At 39.7% G+C, this 19,418-nt stretch overlaps 2 protein-coding genes across 3 annotated transcripts in view; one reads left to right on the top strand and one right to left on the bottom strand.

Moving 5' to 3' along the window:
• The window catches only part of stk10 (serine/threonine kinase 10), a 47,803-nt gene extending 39,696 nt beyond the window's left edge, over positions 1-8,107 (top strand). Inside the window, exons 11-21 of the mRNA XM_008298367.1 lie at positions 1,532-1,656; positions 2,854-2,977; positions 3,182-3,361; positions 3,548-3,640; positions 3,788-3,917; positions 4,035-4,159; positions 4,285-4,473; positions 4,557-4,682; positions 4,844-4,957; positions 5,766-7,180; positions 7,626-8,107. Of these exons, the coding sequence (XP_008296589.1) occupies positions 1,532-1,656; positions 2,854-2,977; positions 3,182-3,361; positions 3,548-3,640; positions 3,788-3,917; positions 4,035-4,159; positions 4,285-4,473; positions 4,557-4,682; positions 4,844-4,957; positions 5,766-5,906 (1,347 nt within the window). The 3' untranslated portion in view covers positions 5,907-7,180; positions 7,626-8,107. The remainder of the gene's footprint in view (positions 1-1,531; positions 1,657-2,853; positions 2,978-3,181; positions 3,362-3,547; positions 3,641-3,787; positions 3,918-4,034; positions 4,160-4,284; positions 4,474-4,556; positions 4,683-4,843; positions 4,958-5,765; positions 7,181-7,625) is intronic.
• A 791-nt stretch (positions 8,108-8,898) lies between these two features.
• Positions 8,899-19,418, bottom strand: part of sh3pxd2b (SH3 and PX domains 2B) — a 41,514-nt gene continuing 30,994 nt past the window's right edge. The window contains exons 7-14 of one of the 2 annotated variants that reach the window (XM_008298349.1): positions 19,098-19,133; positions 17,124-17,255; positions 16,886-16,987; positions 14,614-14,731; positions 12,899-13,110; positions 12,765-12,811; positions 12,540-12,665; positions 8,899-12,391 (exon numbers count right to left, since the gene is read on the bottom strand). In XM_008298349.1, the coding sequence (XP_008296571.1) occupies positions 10,856-12,391; positions 12,540-12,665; positions 12,765-12,811; positions 12,899-13,110; positions 14,614-14,731; positions 16,886-16,987; positions 17,124-17,255; positions 19,098-19,133 (2,309 nt within the window). In that variant the 3' untranslated portion in view covers positions 8,899-10,855. The remainder of the gene's footprint in view (positions 12,392-12,539; positions 12,666-12,764; positions 12,812-12,898; positions 13,111-14,613; positions 14,732-16,885; positions 16,988-17,123; positions 17,256-19,097; positions 19,134-19,418) is intronic. The other variant, XM_008298356.1, reaches the window with a different exon arrangement.

The following is a 19,418-nucleotide window of genomic DNA, read 5'->3' as shown; positions in this document are numbered from 1 at the left end:
TGTGTGCGATTTTTTTTTGTGAATGAAGGGTGATGGGAAGTCAACAGAGTCGGCCTCAAACACAAACAACACAGCTGAATATCCTTTGATGGTGGAGCTGGTGTGGAATTAATAATGCATCCAAACACACACACTTGGATTTATTGACTTTGTTAATGTGTCATTTCGTTAGAAAGGAAATCAACAGCACAGAACAGAACAAAAGTAGCATCCAGTAGCCGCCATTCGTGACAGGAGCCTCACGCAGACTCATATGGAGTGTGTTTGCTCAGCTGTGTTGGCTTCACTTTGTCACAGTGGACAGCAGTTCGCACAAACCACAATAATTCCCTCACTGCAGGGAGGAGAGCTTCCTTGCTTCTTTCTTTATCCCCTTCCTTCACCCTTTACTCTCCCTACACTTACCCTCGGCCTGCTCCTCTCCTCATATACAAGCTATTTATAAACCAGGAAATTATGACATCCAGGGTTTGAATGGCAGTGTTTGCCGAGTAAACTCTGCCATATCAGTTTGGTAAATATTGTCTGTGAAGGCTGATTTAGATAGCGAAGGCTGGAAATGTGACCATTTGATGTAACCACATGTTTGTCATAATAATTTTGCCTGTTCAATTAAAAGGAGGGGGTGACACTCTAATTCACTCTGCAAATATAGAGTGACATCACCGGACATTGTTTGATTGACCTGTGCTGTCTTCTTCATACCTACCGAATTAGAGAATTTGTTCAACTTCAATCTAGTTGCCAAAAACAAAAGGTCGTTCACCTCTTTTCTAAAGGCCCATGATCAGAAATAAACCTTGACTCGATTCCAGGAACTGGCAAAGTCTTTTAGATTAGAGGTTTTATTGGAAACATTGGTAAGGAAGGATTTTTTTCACACCCAGCGTTGTTGTAAAGAGTTAACAAAGGTTGAGAAGCCAGGTCACGTTGTGTCATATTTAGTGGATGAGGCCATGCTGTTGTTAGAGTTGCTTCCTGCATGACGTTGACAGATGGAGCATCTCGTTACAGTAAAACCTGACTGACGGGACAATTAACACATTTGTCAACACACGTACACACACACACACAGCTGCCTTCTTTTCACTAGTTAAAAACAATACATTGGGAATAACAAAGTTACACATATTTTGAAGGTGAAGGTTTTTAAGAAGGAGCTGAAGTCGGATGATTTCTGACTGACTGTTGAAAATGAACTAAATGTCTGGAGTTAGAAAGCAGTGAGCTCACCAGACCTCTGCTGGCATAACACACCAAAAAACTGTCAGTGGTCCCCTTGCATTGTGGGTAATATGGGTGCTAAATTTGGCAAGAAAAAAAAAACCCAAAACAAAACAATCTATGCTTTTGCTTGATTTTGATCCTTTTTTTTTTTTTTCATTTGTCTGATTAGTCTGGCAGTGGTATGAAAATGAAATTCTAAACAGGTGGATATTCCTGAACCTGCTTGTGCTTGTTAATTTCAGATTTAAATTGATCTAATTGCATCCTGTTTGGTGACCTTTGATCTTCTCTGTCTGCCCGTCAGGCCTTTTCAAGTAAGACTCTGAAGCGAACCAGGAAGTTTGTCATTGACGGTGTGGAAGTGAGTGTGACCACCTCCAAGATCATCAGGGACGATGAGAAGAAAGATGAGGAGATGAGATTCCTGAGGTATGTGGACGACTCTAAATATTTAGAATCAGTAGTTACCATCTAGATGAACAGATTTGTGTTTTTTTAGTGTCTCTATGTCTTGATTCTTATTTTTCCTTGAGATGTTTTCTTCAGTTTCTGTGCATGATTGCTGTAAACACAGACCAGAGGCTCTACTGTGATGAGTGGCTTGTTGGATGTTGCTTTATATAAGATATCTTGCTCCTTGGGGCTTGTGTCCTTTGGGATTAAAGTATACAAATAGCCAAACTGTTGCAGAAAAAAGACTAAATTGGTCTGTGCATTGAGGGAAAAATGAACGTCTCTGAAGACAATCAGTCAGACCGGGTGAAGACAATCTTATCTCTCTTTGGTGCGGGGAATCCAAAATATTCCAAATGAAGGATTAATGTTTCATTCTTGCTGTCCAGTGACAGAAGTGTTTAAATGAGCACTGAGGATAGTCTTAAACACGCTAGAGTGTCTTTGAAGCCCTGGAGAGTTCTTGCGCATTGCTCCTGTCATCTAGTGGTGAGAATATGAAACTGCACCAATAGTCTGACCAGTAGTAGCAGCAGCTGGCTTTTGCAGATGATTTCAGGAGAAAAATCCTTCTAAAGACATGCATACTCTACTGAGCTAATAAATATATATCCCATTCTTTCCATCAGCCAATCAGTGCAGTTAATGCTCGGTCTACATAGAGATTTTGTTTTATGTAGTTGTCTATATGATCTAATCATTTCACTTTCAACTCTTCCGTTTTTTGTTTTTTTTTTCCTGGTATTGCGGTCTTCTTATCTAACTCTACTCATCGTAACAAAGCCCCAACAAGGAATACCTGCTCAGTTAACTTGGATAGCAGTTGCAGCACATCCAACCACTTACCTGAACATTTCACTTCAGTCCGATTAGATGCTTCTGTGATGTTTTGCTTTTCAAAATAAATGCCAACAGCGTTTCCCTCCTCTGCACCCCTCAGCTGTATATAAAATCCCAACATGTCCCTTCAGAGGGGGAGAGAAAAGAAAGCATTTCTGACATTACTACAAATCTTTTTTTTTTTTCCACCAAAAGGGATGATCAGTTTCCATTTCAATTGTTATTCTATGTGTGACTTGGTACCACAGAATTCTCACTGGTATTAATGTTACTTGTTTGAGGAGTTATATCCATATATAAATGTGTTAAAAACAATGACGTGCGTGTGTTCAGACGTCAGGAGCTGCGTGAGCTTCGTTTGCTGCAGAAGGAAGAGCACCGCGCTCAGGCTGTGCTGAACACCAAACTGGAAACCCAGAGAGAGCAAATGCAAAGGCGCTTTGACCAGGAGATGCATGTAAGTGACAGCCACACACAATAAGTCGCCGCTTTCATGAGCACAACCTAAAAATGTCATGCAACCCACCAGCTACGCGCATGAGAGAAAGATGTTGCTTGAACAGGATCAGGGTGTAGTTTTAGTCGTATGTAATATGATTGCTACATGTCAGTGGTGGGATACAAAATAACCGTGTGCTTGTTTCCTGTTGGTGTGTCCCAGGCCAAGAAGAAGCACTACGACATAGAGCTAGAGAACCTGGAGAAGAACCAGAAACAAACTATTGAGAAAATGGAGACGGACCACAACTTGAAGCTGAAAGACGAGACGAAACGCATCAAAGCGGAGCAGGAACGAGACCACCGCAAGTTCCAGGACCTGTTAAAGAACAAGAAGAAGGAGGTACAGTTGTGTGAAATAACCTACCAGTTTAATCTTCTTGCTTTAGTTCAAGTCCAGAGAAATCATAATAGAATGTGGTAAAATCAAGACTGCACAGTTACATGCATAGTGTATGTCCATCTTCATATACATTTGCTTAATTTCTGATGTGTACGAGCTTTTAGTCATAAAACGTGTCTTCTTCAGGTAAAACACTCTGTTGATAAGCTGCCCAGAAGTCAGCGCAAAGAATCCTTAAAACAGAGGATGAATTCCTTCCACGAAAGTAAGATCAGAGAGGTACGTGAACAATCATTAAGTCTCCTTATATTTTCATGACTGGTGCACCCAGAGCAGGCAAACATATTCCATCATTCTCATCGATGAGCCACTTTAAACCTTATTGATTGTCTTTTTCCTCTTGTCTGTCTCTTTCCTTTGGTTTAGGAGGAGATTTTCTTGTCAGGTCAGAAGAACTATCTGGACACGACGCTGAAGAGAATCATCTTCAACAACAAGAGAGAGATTGCAAATATGGAGACGGAATGCCTTGACAGGAAACAGCATCTAATCAGAGGTACAGTGTCTGTCAATGATGACCCTGAAGTCTTGTTGTTCTTATCCCATCGCTGCTGGAGTGGGAGGTTACACGTGTGCAGGAATGACAACGTTGCATTTTAATAACTTTGAACAGAGCGCGAGGCTACGATATGGGACATGGAGGAGAAGAACCTTTATGAGAGACACCAGTTATTGAAGCAGCAGCTGAAAGACCAGTACTTCCTCCAGAGACATCAGCTTCTAAAGAAACACGAGAAGGTAAATTAGTGGCTCGCGTGACTGCGTGACAGAATCAAGAATGTATTCTCACTGGATTTTCCACCATTTCATGCTCCGTCGTTAAACCATTAGCTCTTCTTTGTGTGTTTTCTGTGTCGCTGCAGGAGCAGGAGCAGATGCAGTGCTACAACCAGCGCATGATTGAGATCCTGAAAGCTCGGCAGCAGCAGGAGAAGAGCCGGCTGCCGAAGATTCAGCGCAGCGAGGCGAAGACTCGTATGGCCATGTTCAAAAAGAGCCTCCGCATCAACTCTACAGGCAGCGCCTCCGAGGACAGAGAGAAGATCAAACAGGTAGAGAAGAGGAACGTTCCCTCACTTCATATTAAAGCACGAGGTTAATCATTCAGTAGCTCAATCCCTTTGTGGCTCTTTAGTTTTCCCAGCAGGAGGAGAAGCGGCAGAAGGGCGAGCGGCTGCATCAGCAGCAGAAACACGAGAACCAGATGAGGGAGATGGTCGGTCAGTGCGAGAGCAACATCAGAGACCTGCAGCAGCTGCAGGTGAGCGCCCTCCCATCTGTCGCACGTTACTTTTCTGTTCTTCATGTCACTCCAGTTTTTTGGGTTTGTCTCAAAACTGTATGAAAGTTTTGAAGGCAAGTAGACACTAGTGGACAACAACCAGCCAGCACTTGCTGACAGGAGTTTGTTTTGTGCTCCAGAATGAAAAGTGTCACCTGCTGATTGAGAACGAGACTCAGAGGCTCAAGCATTTGGATGAGCAACACAACCAGCTGCTGAAGGACTGGAGGGACCAGCTGAAGCCCAGAAAGAAGGTACGCGTTTCCTAACACAATTTGTTATACAGATCACATTTTAAAGTCGACTCTGTGGCCCTCACACGCAAAAATACCCTCATTACATATATGATGTATATAAAACATGCAATGAAAATTCCTCAAGTGCTTAAGCAAACATTTAGAATCTGAAATAAAACTGCCATGTTTACCATGTGGAATAATGCATTTGATTGCTTCTGCATAGTGTCCAGTGTCAGCCTCCAGTTACACGAACCGATGGGTGACTCATAAAAAAAAAAAGCTAGCTAGATAAAGGAATTGCTCCTCAGTTTTGGGGAATGTGCGTACTTGCTGTCATGCTGATAACACTCTGATTTATGCATTAAAGCGGGAACAAGAGCTGGTGGTTATTAGCTTGAAGTTTGGACTTATAAACTCCTCTAAAACTCCTCCTTTGTGTAATCTTGACACAAAAAAGTGAAAATAGCAGGTTATCACTGTGCTATCTCTTGACAAACAGCAGACAGGATCAGGGACTTTTGTTTTTTTTTTCCTGTCTTAATGCTAAGCTAGGCTAATCACTTCTAGCTCAAGATCGATGGTATCAATCTTCTTATTCTACTTTTGACCATTCAAAAATGGCTAAAAAAGCAAAAAAAAAGCCCCAACAACAAATAAGCAGATTTGCCCTCATATTTAAATATTTTTCTTTTCAGTTAGACATGTGTAGAATGACACATATCAAAGAGTCTCAGTCCTCACCTTTTGGTGTTTTCTCATGTTGTAATAATGTTTCCATCTTGATGAGGTAATCTTACACATATGTTGTGTTTCGTCCTCCTAGGCCCTTGAAGATGAGCTGAACACCAAGAAGAGAGAGCAGGAGGCTTTCTTCAGGATGAGTGAGAGTTCTGATTGCCCCAATCCCAGTTCTCCCCATAAACTCTCCAAGTTCATGCCTTACCACGAATCTTCCACCACATAAAAAAACAAACAAAAAAAACCAAACAGATGCTGTGACGCTGCACAATACTTCCTGCCCACTGATAGAAGCAACACATAGACACCCACGGGTGCTCCAGTTGCCCGCTGCCTCAGTTTTAATTTGCTTTACCAGTAATGGCAGCGTACCTATCCCTCCATTAGGCTTCTTTATCATTTTAGTGAATATTTATGTTTTAACTCATGTTTTAACTCCTGTTTTGAGGATTTTCTTTAAAAAAATGTTTTTGTACTATTAGATCAGCTTCACAGAACTCACCTAATATCTGTTTCCATACAGTGTCTTTATTTCCTTTTTCTGTTCAAATGTGTTTATCGCTCAAACATGACAATAACATGATGTAGTGGTTAATGATTTAGGTGAGCTGAAGACACCAAATTAAATATCAGTTTTAATGAGTAAATATTAAGTATCTTATGTTTGGAACCAGTAGTCATTTCTTTTTGCATAACAAGAAGGAATGCTATGAATAGTGATAAGCCAGTAACTAAGCACTTTTCGTTGACCCCAAATGATCAGTTCTGACTTCCAAATATGACCAAAAAAATGCTAAAAATGAAAGAATTCCTTTTGTTTTTTCCTCATTTCTCTATGCCTTGGGTAGATGCCTGTTTTGTCCACTGGGTTTGGTGCATGTCACATAGCTGCCAATGTCTGCCTTTATTTATTTTTACTGACAAAGAACAACAATATCCAGATTTATCACTGTAAATGTTAATTTAAATATTTTCTTTCTTTCTTTATCCAACACCCATGGTATGAAGGATGTGCTTATCACTCTGTATCTTTTCCTTTATGAAATGGGGTTGAAATCCAAAGGTATTAGAACTGAATGATTTCTTTTAAATGACTATTTAGGAGGTGGATTTTAACAAACAAGGGACGACTAATTGTTTTTCATGTGTTGCTGTCATTTTCTGTTGTATTTTCTTTTTTTTTTTTGTTACTGTAAAATCAGTCACACTGGATGGGATCTGACAAAGCCAAAGCAAAATACTGTTGTGTTTATTTGAAGGATGTTATATGGGGGATTTAAATCTGGATTTAAAAAATGTATTAAGTGTATAATTGTGCAGTAAATGAACTGCCTGCTAACCAATGTGCAATATTACATGTATGTCTTTGCTAAGCTTAAAGAGGTTTATTTTTTTTCTTCAACTTTGCCTTCCTTTGCACTGAGAGGGGGAATAATACAAAGAGTTCAGCTCCAAAAACAGATGTATCGGTCTTTTTGGAAGAAACATTACTGGTTAAAAATGATTCAAACTTTTGGNTTTTTTCCTCATTTCTCTATGCCTTGGGTAGATGCCTGTTTTGTCCACTGGGTTTGGTGCATGTCACATAGCTGCCAATGTCTGCCTTTATTTATTTTTACTGACAAAGAACAACAATATCCAGATTTATCACTGTAAATGTTCATTTAAATATTTTCTTTCTTTCTTTATCCAACACCCATGGTATGAAGGATGTGCTTATCACTCTGTATCTTTTCCTTTATGAAATGGGGTTGAAATCCAAAGGTATTAGAACTGAATGATTTCTTTTAAATGACTATTTAGGAGGTGGATTTTAACTTAAAGAGGTTTATTTTTTTTTCTTGAACTTTGCCTTCCTTTGCACTGAGAGGGGGAATAATACGAAGAGTTCAGCTCCAAAAACAGATGTATCGGTCTTTTTGGAAGAAACATTACTGGTTAAAAATGATTCAAACTTTTGGATTTTTATTACTTAAGAAGCAATAAATGAGTATTTTAATTTGTCACGCGATGATCTCGTTTTGGAACGTAACTCTTCGTAGCATTTTTAAGGGGATGCAACAATTCAGTCTGCTGTACGATGCCTCCAAATGTTTAATCTTCAACTGAAACCTTAAGTTTGCAGCTGAGGGTCCCGTTGCCTTGTTGAGTGAGATCAAGTGTTTTTATAGAGTAGCTTGGCCGGCAGTTTTAATGGGGTCAGCAATCAGGTACAACTTAGTCTCTCTCTCCCTCTCTCACAGTCTTATCTCGGAAGTATTTAAATTTATTTTAAATTTTTTTTTCTTTTCCGCTCCATCGATGTCTTCCTCTCTGCCTCAGTTTACATAACATTATTTGTGTGGAGGGCTTGTGAGTATGAATGAAACTGTATCAGAAGGAACCACTGTTGTAAATAACTCCTAATAAATGCAGATTTTCTAATTACTTGATCGTCGTCAAGACTCTTTGTAATAATAGTGCCATGTTATGAAGACATCAATATTTTTGAAGTAATTCCAATTTGGATAACAAGATTTGCAGAAAAATAAAAATCAGGGCACCAGTTTGGTCATTCTGTACTTTGGAAGAAAAGAAAGAGAAGGATCACCTGTGCATTACGGTAAGTTTCATCCAGTACTTTGATGTAACATTCTGTCATTCTATTGGGAACTTAATGTTGTTATATAATGTCTTAACTGTAGTGCTGGTTACTGGTTCCTGTGGCAACTTGGCGCTTAAAGTTTTGAAGTTGCAGCTGTGCTATTCAGAGGTTGGTCACCATAAACTCTTTTTAATTTTAACATCCTGAAGACGCAGAGCAGCAAAAGCATTTATATTACCTCTGTTCACCTCACAATTATGTGTGGAATTTCTCTCCTTTAATTTTTGTTTTCATCTTCTGAGTTTAAAAAAAAAAAAAAAAGTGCTGGGATTCTAATCTAACACAGCAAATACACTGATTATGTCTTCATGCTGTGCTAGCTGTCTGTCAATGGGAAAGGAAGGGAAATCGAGGTAAGACGGCAATGGGAACAAGAAAGACTGAACCTGGCACACGCTGTTGAAACATGCCAACTAACTCAACATCCGCCATCTTTCTATAGAATCGCAAACTCCACCTTTAACTTTGAAACCACTATGTTCCCAAGCAAACTGCGAACTCTGTTTGATTTGGTTTGCCAAACACAATAGAATTAAAGGGAATGGCAGATTGAGACACAGCGTGACATCTGAAGTGAAAAATCAGAAACTTTTATTGACTTAAAGCAAAAGCAGACTCATTGTAATGAAAAATACATAGCAAAAAAAGTAAATAGTTTACAATACTGAAATAACAACACCATTTTAACCCATACATTTGCCTTGTACTGTCTGTACCTTCCTGCCCATGTTCACATAAAACACACCAGAACAATGCGATTTTAGGCATATTTTAAATTGTTTCTCTTTTCTCCCCCCACTAGTTGGTAACATACTGTTATTTTCTGTGTAAAATATGACTGGAAGGTGGTGTAAGATTATAGCAACTAGAAGCAGAACAGAATCAGTGTTACAGCTTGTAGCCTTGTCTCATTATATCCAGAACCACAGACATACATTGTTTCTTTACTTTAGGATTATTAGTTATTTTGTAAACCTAACACTTAATGAAGAAAAAAATCCTGGACCACTTGATGTGAAATTAGCAGCCAGTTGTTTCACATACCTTTCTTGAGTGATCTGCTTTTCATTTATCTCTTGACAGAAATAGAAATCCTCTGTATTCCCATACCTCAACCATCCAGATTCCTTCCTGAACATTTTGTTTTTTTTACCCCTTCTAAAAAGTATATAGGAAAAAGAAAAGAACAACTAAATAAAAGATGGATCATTAAAGAAAAGCGACAACAGTTAAGATATGACTCTCATTACTGTACAATAAAAATAATTTGCTATACTGACCATGCTTGAGACCAGTCAAGCATTATTGTAAAACATTATTTTTATACAATGGTCATTCTTTGTTGTTATTTGAGCACCAAACTTCGGTTAAGAACAGAATGTACACTTACAATACTGTAAATCATTGCACAAATCACTGTAGAGCTTTAATTTGTATGGTCAGATGTGCTCTGCAATTCACATTTTACAAATGAATTTTTGTGTGAGATAACATGATTATGTTAACATATATAGAGACCTGGAGCTTTTGCTCGACATCTCGGTTTGGATAATCTAGCCTCATCTTTATATATTGTCGATTGAGGTGGATATTTTGTTATAGTGACGATTAAAAAAAACAAACAAACAAAAAAAAAACATGACAAATGCACCGTGGCATTCTTCCCCTTTCCTTCAGTGTGTGCAAACCTTAAAATTTACCTCAACTGACTTGACTGAAAGTGCACATCTGTTACAAGTGACTGCAACATTAATTATGCAGTCACTGAAGAAAAGCATTACAATAGCAGGAAAAAAACAAAACAAAAAACAATATGCATATTTCTAGTATAACAAACAGCACTTCTACTTGACAAAGACATATCTTGTAGTATCTGCTAAAAGCACTTGAAAGCCCAGATGTAGTCAATGAACTCCCCCAGAGAGTTCATGTGCAGTCTTTATCTACGGGATTAGGGTTTGTTTTTCTCTACTGCTGGGGAGAGACTGGCAGGATTTGAACATCTAGTCTATACTCCTTTGATGTAGATACTTGATTTTTTTGTCAAATGATTTCAAGATTCCAACAACGACTATGTCTACAGTTGCATACAGTTTATTAAGCACTGAAGCAATTTGCATAAAATATTGAGGCACTATATCATAAAAGGCAAGGGTGTGGATACATTTACTGCTTTTCTAGTGTCTAGCCTGAGTAATGGCACGACTGACACAGGCTGTGACGAGCATATGGCAACAGAAGGAAGTAACATTTTACCTAAGAGTTCGTATAATATCTATTAAAAACAAAAATAGGTAAACATCACAAAACCCAACAAGGTCATGTGTTATTGCTGGTTCAGTTGGTAGGTAGAATATTTTTTATTTTTTATCAAAATTAAACATAAGAAAACATCAATAAAAAAAGGTACCTATAAATAAAACAATGCTAAGTAGCAAGAAACTAGTGATATTTTGTTCATTTAAATCCTTATTTTCCTCCTTTTTTTTTTGTTTTTTTGATATGGTGATATTTGAGAGCATGTTCACTACCTAAGGTTTCTTGCTCAGGTAATTCGAGGGGATCCAGCCCTCGGCTTCTTCTCCTACATTTTTACAGAACCACCAGCCACTGCTGTTTTTTTCCAGGACCTCAAACACTGTACCCACCTTGAAGGCAGATGTTTGCTCATCCCCTTCAAAGTCTGCAACCGCTAGATACAGCTCATCCTTACTGGGCTCCTTGAGTAAAGGTGGGAGCTTGTCCTTGGGCGGTCCAGGCTTCTCACTCTTCAGCTGGGGCTTGGGAGGAATCGGGACTTTATTTACTTTGGGCTCTTCTTTTTCTTTGTTTGGAGGTGGTTGAACAAACCCTTTGGGTTTTGGGGGAGGGGGTCTGCTGAGTGGTGGTGGTCCAACCTTGGGAACGTCCTGGGCTTCTTTTAGAGCAGGTGGAGGTTTGGGTTCGGTTGGGCTTGATGGGTCGGTTTTCTTTGGAGGAGGAGGTCTCCTTGGAGCCATGGCAGGAGGTCTCTGAGGAGGTTCCTTGTGGGGAGGAACTGCTGGTTTTGCAGGTGGTGATGAACTCTCGTGGCTATGACCATTAATGTGTTTTGGGGGGAGTTTCGGCTCATCGGAGTACTTACCATTATTGAGAGTTGGGATATGGATCGGGGGAGAACTTGGGGGGGAACTTGGGTGGGAACTGTTTACTGCTGCTGAGCTGTCATTCTGATGGTTCACCTCTGCTGATGCAGAACCGAGATCAGCTGGTTTTGATGGCCTCAACTTGCTTCTCAGGTTAGTAATGTCCAGTTTGTTCTCTGCTGGGGGATCTGGCTTGGCAGCCGGCACAGGTTTAGGTCGGAGAACTGGCTTGGGCTTCATCAACACTGCTGGGCCAGCTGCCTCTGGTTTCTCTTCCTGCACCTCTGGCTTGGGTTTTGGTGGCTGTTTAGGTACAGGTTTCAGATTAAACTTCTTCACCTCTTTGGCAGAAACCTTGTGGCCACATTCAAGACCCATCTCATTCCGAAGGTGAAGAGCTTTGCTCTTATCTTCTTTCTTGGACTCTGGGGGTTTGTCAGGTTTGAAGGGGGCTGCCTTGGGTGGCAGTGGCATAATGACCCCAGGACCTGGGGGTTTTGGGGGCAAAGGCTTGGAATGGTCAGGTCTTGGTTTCTCTGCCACTTCCAGTTCAAAGCTCTTATTGATGGACTCCCTTCGAGGTGGCAGAGCTGGTTTCTCCTCAACTGGAGGGGCAGCTGGGGCTGGGGGCAAAGGCCCAGAGAATGCAGAGGCACCTTTGCTGGCATTGGACTTCCAATCTCTCAGCTTAGGCCGGGCGCAGGACTCGGGAGCTGTGGTTGGCTCATCTGGTAAAGGCTTAGACCAGCTGTCATCTGAAGCATTGGATGAACCATCATTTTCCAGCCTCAGCTTCTCCATCTCATTGGGCAGCGGGGCAAGGAAATTGGGTCGAAGAGCATTACTGGTCTTCTTGTACTTGTCGATAAAGGTGGCAGGTGCCCAGCCTTCTTTCTCATCTATCTGAATGTACCACCAACCACTTGCATTCTTCTCTATCACCTAGTAGGCAAAAAAAAAGGTACTTTAAGGTTTTAAACTTTCACAGAAGAAATGAATAGATAACATTTACATACCTTTATTCAAAACCAATGTTTCACTAATTTTTCATGCTTTATTGTAATGCAACTTTAGGCAGTGCTTAACCCACCTCGACTTTGACTCCAGCTTGGAAGCTGATGCCATCAGGGATGGTGGTCTGAAAGTCGGCTATGGTGTAGAACTCTTCCTCAACCTGAGGAGGAATGGGTGGCTTTGGTAGGTTTGCACCACGTGGCTGAGGGAGGTGAAACACATGAATACACGTTTAGTAGCTGAAAACTTTTTTTCTTGTGAAAAACTGAGAGTTATGTTGTGATAAAATGTAAAATCTTACAATGGTAAGATCTCTGCGTGGAGGAGGTCTGTGTCTCGATCCTATTTCTGTGGAGGGAAAAGACATGAATGAGTTCCTCTTGCTTACATAATTGTGACACTAAAGCACATGCATATTTTGTCAAGTTCACTTACTGCTTTTGCTATCAGAGAAAAATGAGAGCCTGTTTTCTTTCTGGCTGTTGTCTCGGTTCTCTTTAGCTGCGTTGTTTTGCTGGTTTTGTTTAGAAAACCCGTCTAGGTCGTTCGTACTGGCATGAGCAGAAGCGCCTGCTGACTGCTTCTGGATCTGAATGTCAGTCTTCTTTAGGTAGGAGGCTGGGGCCCAGCCCTCACGGCCCTGGTACCTGAATGAAGGAGAGATTCAGTGGATTTATCGGAGGTATACTGAACACAAACTATAAGGTAGACTTCCCCGCAGTCTGTACAAGGATATAAACTAATTTAGGAGTTCTTCTTTATTATTATTAAAAAGTGCAGCGTGGGTTCTCTCCGGGTTCTCCTGCTTCCTCCCACAAGGTCCAAAAACATGTTGAGGTTAATTGGTGATTCTAAATTATCCATAAGTGTGAATGTGAGTGTGCTTGGTTGTCTGTCTCCAAGTGTGGCCCTGTGATAGACTGGCGACCTGTCCAGGGTGTCCCCTGCCTTCGCCCTAAGTCAGCACCCCCGCGACCCTAGTGAGGATTAAGCGGTGTATAGATAATGGATGGATGGATGGCTCCATTAAATATGTGGGCACTTAGAAGGGCATGGATTTCATTGTATTATATAACAAAATGTCAACACACATGGTATTTCTATTGTATTTTAAAGATGGATGGCACAAGCACAATTGTCACACAAATATTCCACATTAGTTAGTCTATAAGATTTGACTCTGGGAAGGCCATTGAAGCACTTAGTGTTGTTTTGTTCTGTCTAGATGTCTACACTGATGGCATCGCTTGCAATTTAATCACACTGTACACCCATAAATGTGAGTCAAAATTTATTTTTCTAATCTGAGTCTATTTTCCTGCATCCTAACTGCTTGAACACATTTAATGTAGAGACATACGGAACACCAGAACTGTGTAAGACCTAGATTATCTCCTGAGCACAATGCTCTTTCAACAAACAGCTGGTGTACTTTGGATCATCATCCTTGTGAAAGAGCTACTTGCTTTGTTGTTGCTTCAATCAGTTTTTTTGACTGATTTCTTTAAGTTGGCATCCAAATTCCTGCCTACTTTTAAGCCTTTCTATAAATAACATAGCTGCTTCTATGCTTTATTCTGCCCTTAGTTTAGTCTCAGAATTCTGCATACAAGCTTTCTTTCACCAGATCCATGGATATGAAATATGGACTCCAAAAAAATGACATACGTCTCAAAAATCTGTCATCTTTCTGCACATGTTCTCATGGAAATTTATGATTGCATATATATCTTATCCACATCTCATTTAAGTTTTGCTGCTTTTCCCTTCAATCTAATCTTTATGTGTATAATGTAGCTGTCTTATGAATATCCGTAATATACTCGTAACATATTACATTAAGGATGGACATGTTGTAATAGGTTAATCATTTTTGGTTGCATGTGTTAATGCTTCTGCACGAGTCAACCTTTTTTATTTTAGGGAAAAATATTTGCTTTGAAATATGCAAACACATTTTTCTAATAGATAAGAAAACAGAAAATGAAATTACCTTTTGAATGTCATGGAAGCTTGCTGGTAGTTTAATTGTTCAAATACTTTTTAGGGCCACAGTGTAATAGCCCATGCAGCATTTTAGGCTGATGATATGAACTTCAAAAATGTGGACCAGAATATCAAAGTGAGATAATGTTACAGATTTAAATTACCTGATCTTCCACCAGCCTTCCAGATTCTTCTGAATGACCTCGACCACCATGCCTCTCTCCAGGTCAATTTCATCCTGGTCCCTGGCCGAGTACGGGTAAATCACTGAATACTTCTCTTCTGGAGTTGGAAAAAGAAAATATTGTTAAATTTAAGACAATGTCTGTTTTGAAGATTATGTGTATTTGTTCACAAACAGGGTAGCACAAATAAAAACTAATGTAGGGCTGGGGAGGCAAAGCACACAGTGACACTTTTAATAACAATCACTTGAAGTGTTTCAGAGTTAAAGTTGCGAGCTGTAGCTGTCCTTAAATTCAAACTAGAGCAGACGTAAGACAGTGTGATTTTTTTTATTTAGGACTTATTCGATTTTTATTGTTATTATTATTATTTTAAATTGTTGGTATGCACTAAAAATATCAACAACCTTGGAATGAAAAAGTTGAAAAACCTCCCTCCATGACCGTCTTCTTGTGTGACTTAGGATAAAATGCTGTAGTTTCTACAGACATACACACTAACTTATTTAATGAGGCAAGGCTTGAGCAGCATCTTGTGGAGTAAGAAGACATAAGATACAAATGTGGAACACACAAAACACACAGACATCCTACACAAGTACTGACAGAACAAACTTGTTACTGCACAAGAAATGCAGTCACTTCTATGTTTCGTTTTTTCCCTCATTATTTCTACTATTATTATGTGCTACAGACATTCTATGTAATACTACTAATAGTGAACAATCAAGTGTTTATTAATACTGGTTAATTGAAATGGACATATTTTTCTTATGTACAAATTCACATCCATTTTGCATGCAAGGATTTAATTTACATGCTTGGGTCCCTCGTGCAATACACATTTCATGCATACACATGGACAAACATGCACACAATCGTGTATGCATGTGCGAAAACACACACACACACACACACACACACACACACACACACACACATTCAGTATAGGGGGGAAAAGAAAGGCGTGCGCTCCACCTTGCCCAAAGCCTGTGCTGAATAGATCCCCTAAAGTTCTGCGACGACCCACGTGCCTTGGCAGTGACCAGAACCTCCGAGGCACTGACATCCCAGCACAGTAATTGGGGCAAAATAGGAAGTGAACATTACATATGCCATCTGGAGGATGTTTTCATCCGAAATGAAAGCATTTTTAAAATTGACGAACCTCGTAGTACTTGTGCTTGTTCATGTACTAACAAATAACGTCTTACACCCCTTTCTTACATTTTTCTAACCATAGTATTTCAGCTTTTATCCATTCCTGCATGCACTATTTCTTTCTGTTGGGATCCCTTTCCAAGCTCAAACCCAGTGTGCTGTCATTACCAGGAAGTGAGTGACACCACTGCACCAGAAGAAATTTGTAACTTGGTCTTATGTTATAGACCACAAATCACTTTTAATTCTGAGCCCTGAGCTTTGACTGGCACTGTTTAATTAAATTGTACTCATTAGCGGGACATTTGGAAAAGTTAATGCCAATTAGCAACCTTGCTATGTTTTATCATGCATGTGCTCAACTGCCAATTTATAGTTCTATACTGTATTTCTATAAATCTGTGATAATGTCAGTAAATGTGGATGTTAGATGTGGTTGACTTGTCCAACAAGGACAGGGCAGCCAGCCCAGTGTCTACTTTTAAACCAAATACCCCTCAGGCTCAAGTCCTGAAATATAGTCTGTAATTTTATAGAGTGGCACCGACCATGTGCTGTACAATATCATTACAGAATCATACAATCTCATTCTTTTAACATATATATTGGATATTTTTATTGCAGTCAGTTTATGCCAGAGATATCAATTTATTTTCTTTATCAGTTTGTTCAGGTTTTATCTTTATGACCTGCATTAATAAGAAGTCAAGTCTTTAAACATATTTGAATTACTGTTCTTAAGGGTAACACACATACAGAGCCTTGGAATCAACACACATTCGCTCCAATCTACACATCACTGATCAGTTGACTACTGTGTGAGGTACTGGAGTGTAATGATGTGTACAAAATGTGTTGCACTTTAGAAGGCAATGAAAAGACAACAGCACAAATTAGTTTGTCAAAACTGCATTCAAGTACAGTTGAATTCCTAGACACGCACATTAATCCAGCGTGTCAGAAATAAAGTTCACTTGGAGTTTAGTGTAGCAAGAAATATTTGATGTTTTTTTTTACATCCTTAGCTTTTTTTTTTTTATTGGTATATTAAATCTAAAAAAATAGTACCCAGATGTAAATATGTATGTACCTTCTTCCCCGGGGATTGTGAAGTCATCAGGATCATCTTGTGCCTCAAGGCAGGTGGCAGGAACCCAGCCCTGAGCGTCTTCTGAGCTCACAAACCACCACCCTGAATAAGCAGAATATAAACATGTTGCTGGAATCTTGAGCGAAATCTACTCAATTTAGGGATTTTTTTGAAAATACGTTGCCAACATGTGGGACTTATTCTCGGCACAGTATCCTGAAAGCTGTGTACAACTTACCCGACTCATTTTTCTCAATGACCTCCACCACTTGGCCCACGTGCAGGCTGATCTCAGAGCTCTCCTGCTTTTCATAGTCTGTTACTGCCACGTACTGGTCGAGAAGGAGAGGGTCTGCTGAGGTGGAATCTCCTGTTAAAGGGAGAAAAAAAAAATCAAACAGAAGTTAATCTAGCTCTTTCTTTCTGCCCCTGTCTACGGCAGGTTAAGAAAGAAATCTCAATAATGTGAAAGAAAAGCCTCCTCTCACTATCTTCTGCTATTCACTGAAGATCTTCGGCAATATTTGCTAATGTGATATTAAAGGAATATCCACAAACTTGGAATCATGACAGAGCATTTGTGTGCTTTTGAGGTATTGACCTTTAAAAGTTTTGTATCTCATTGACTAAATGGCCTTTTTCAAATGTCAGGTTTCATACAGACTTTCACTAATTATCCAATTTAAGCACAGTCTTTATACAACAGCCCAAATCCATCTGTCAAGGTGCAATAAGTGAACAACTCATTTTTGATCAAATGCCAAGAATAATTCCAAGGTCACAATTTGCGCAAAAGCTATTAAGTAAAAAGGTTTTAGTGAGAGGAGGCTTCATCTACAGTATGGAGAATCATCCAGACATGAGGCAAAGGAGGCAGCGTACGTGATTGGAAAGATGGCGTGAAGGAAACAATGAGCTGACAGAGGAATAGAGGGAGTTTTGGAGTGAATGGGAAGGATTGGAAAAGAGTAGGGGGTTAATTTATTCATCAACATAGCTGGGACCTCACCATAGAAAATAAACAGTCGCACCACTAAGACCCACCACCAATGTTAGCGTCTAATCAGCACGAGAAAAATCCTCTTTACCACATGAAGGCTCACTATACCACCGCTAAGAAAGGCTCATTCATCATTGTTCTGTAGAAATCACTAGAATAAACTCTGACAAACGCAATCAACTTTAAATAAAAAACAGCAAACGAAATACCTTTTGGTTGACACATGGCGTGTTGAGATTAACAACGTTCAAACCTTTGCATTAAGGGAAACATAGCGAGGGGAGATTAACATTCGGCACACATCTGCAGATCACTGAAGGTGCTGTTGGACACATTTTTGGAACAAATGTGTATTTGTGGCAGACATAAACTGACTAAAAAAAGGAAGAAAAGTTGAGCATTAAGTGTGTAACATGAAAATGGAATGGAATATTCCACTCATTTGGATCTTAGAGCAGCTTAAAACACCACAGCTTGTATTTCCATGCACATCCTTCAGTGAGCTGCAGCAAGCTGGAGGAAATGGGTCTGATCAACAGCTGAATTTATATCACTTAACTTGTAGCAGATTCTCAATTTGAATATTAGCAGCGTAAATATTTCTCAAGAGCAGAACTGGAGGGAAAACTAACAAACTTGTTAGCCAATTTAATAAAAACGTATTTATGAAACTACAATCTATTAAAGATGAGACGGCTGAAATTCATATTAATTGACGACAATTAGAAACATACTGGCATAACTTCGCTTTTAAAAGAGTTGCTTTTCCGTGTCCTAGTCATTTTTAATGCAAGACAGACAAAATTTGATTTCCTCTTTGGTTTCAACCACTTACCTCTACCTCTAGAGATCTTTATTTGAAGCTTTTTAGCATAATCTTCCTTATTTTGTCAGGCCAAGCTTACACTACATGGCCCTAATGCATTCACAGCATACAGAGAATCTCCCTCATGTACGTGCACGGTTACAAACTCAACCAATATCTACACCCTTGTCTACTCTGTCACAACACAACATCGAGACAGATACGAGCCTCGTGGATCCTCAAAATAACCAACTACTTGCTTCCTTTACAGAACCAATGCAAGCCCCAAGCCTTCAACAGAGCCACATCCCACCTGCCCAGGCCAGGGGAGGAGAGGGGGAACAGGCCGCTAGCAACCCGCCGGATTACACACACAGCACGACCAAGCATGACAGTGTGTTTACTACCTCGCTTTAGGAAAGTAGTCGCTCTCTCCACAAACCCTGAGGGAAAGGAAAATGAATGGAGAAGAAAACTGAAAAAATAAAATGGATGCAAAATAAGAACAAAAGATGAATTGAGAGGATATAGGGTGTATAAAAAAGAAACAGAAAAACAATGTTTAAGGTAGTTTCTTTGTTACCAGTATCGTAACAGTCAACTCCAGGAAAACATTCAAGACAGTGTGTATAACAGAATATGAATATTCTTTAACCTGTGTAAAACTCTGTGGCCACTAGATGGAGATAAGGTCATATTATAGACTACAGAGGACTTATGAAAAGAAG

The sequence above is a fragment of the Stegastes partitus genome, unplaced genomic scaffold (assembly GCF_000690725.1).
Source record: "Stegastes partitus isolate 25-593 unplaced genomic scaffold, Stegastes_partitus-1.0.2 Scaffold28, whole genome shotgun sequence".
In the NCBI taxonomy this organism is placed as follows: domain Eukaryota; kingdom Metazoa; phylum Chordata; class Actinopteri; family Pomacentridae; genus Stegastes; species Stegastes partitus.
This window is presented reverse-complemented; position numbering and strand designations above follow the sequence as displayed.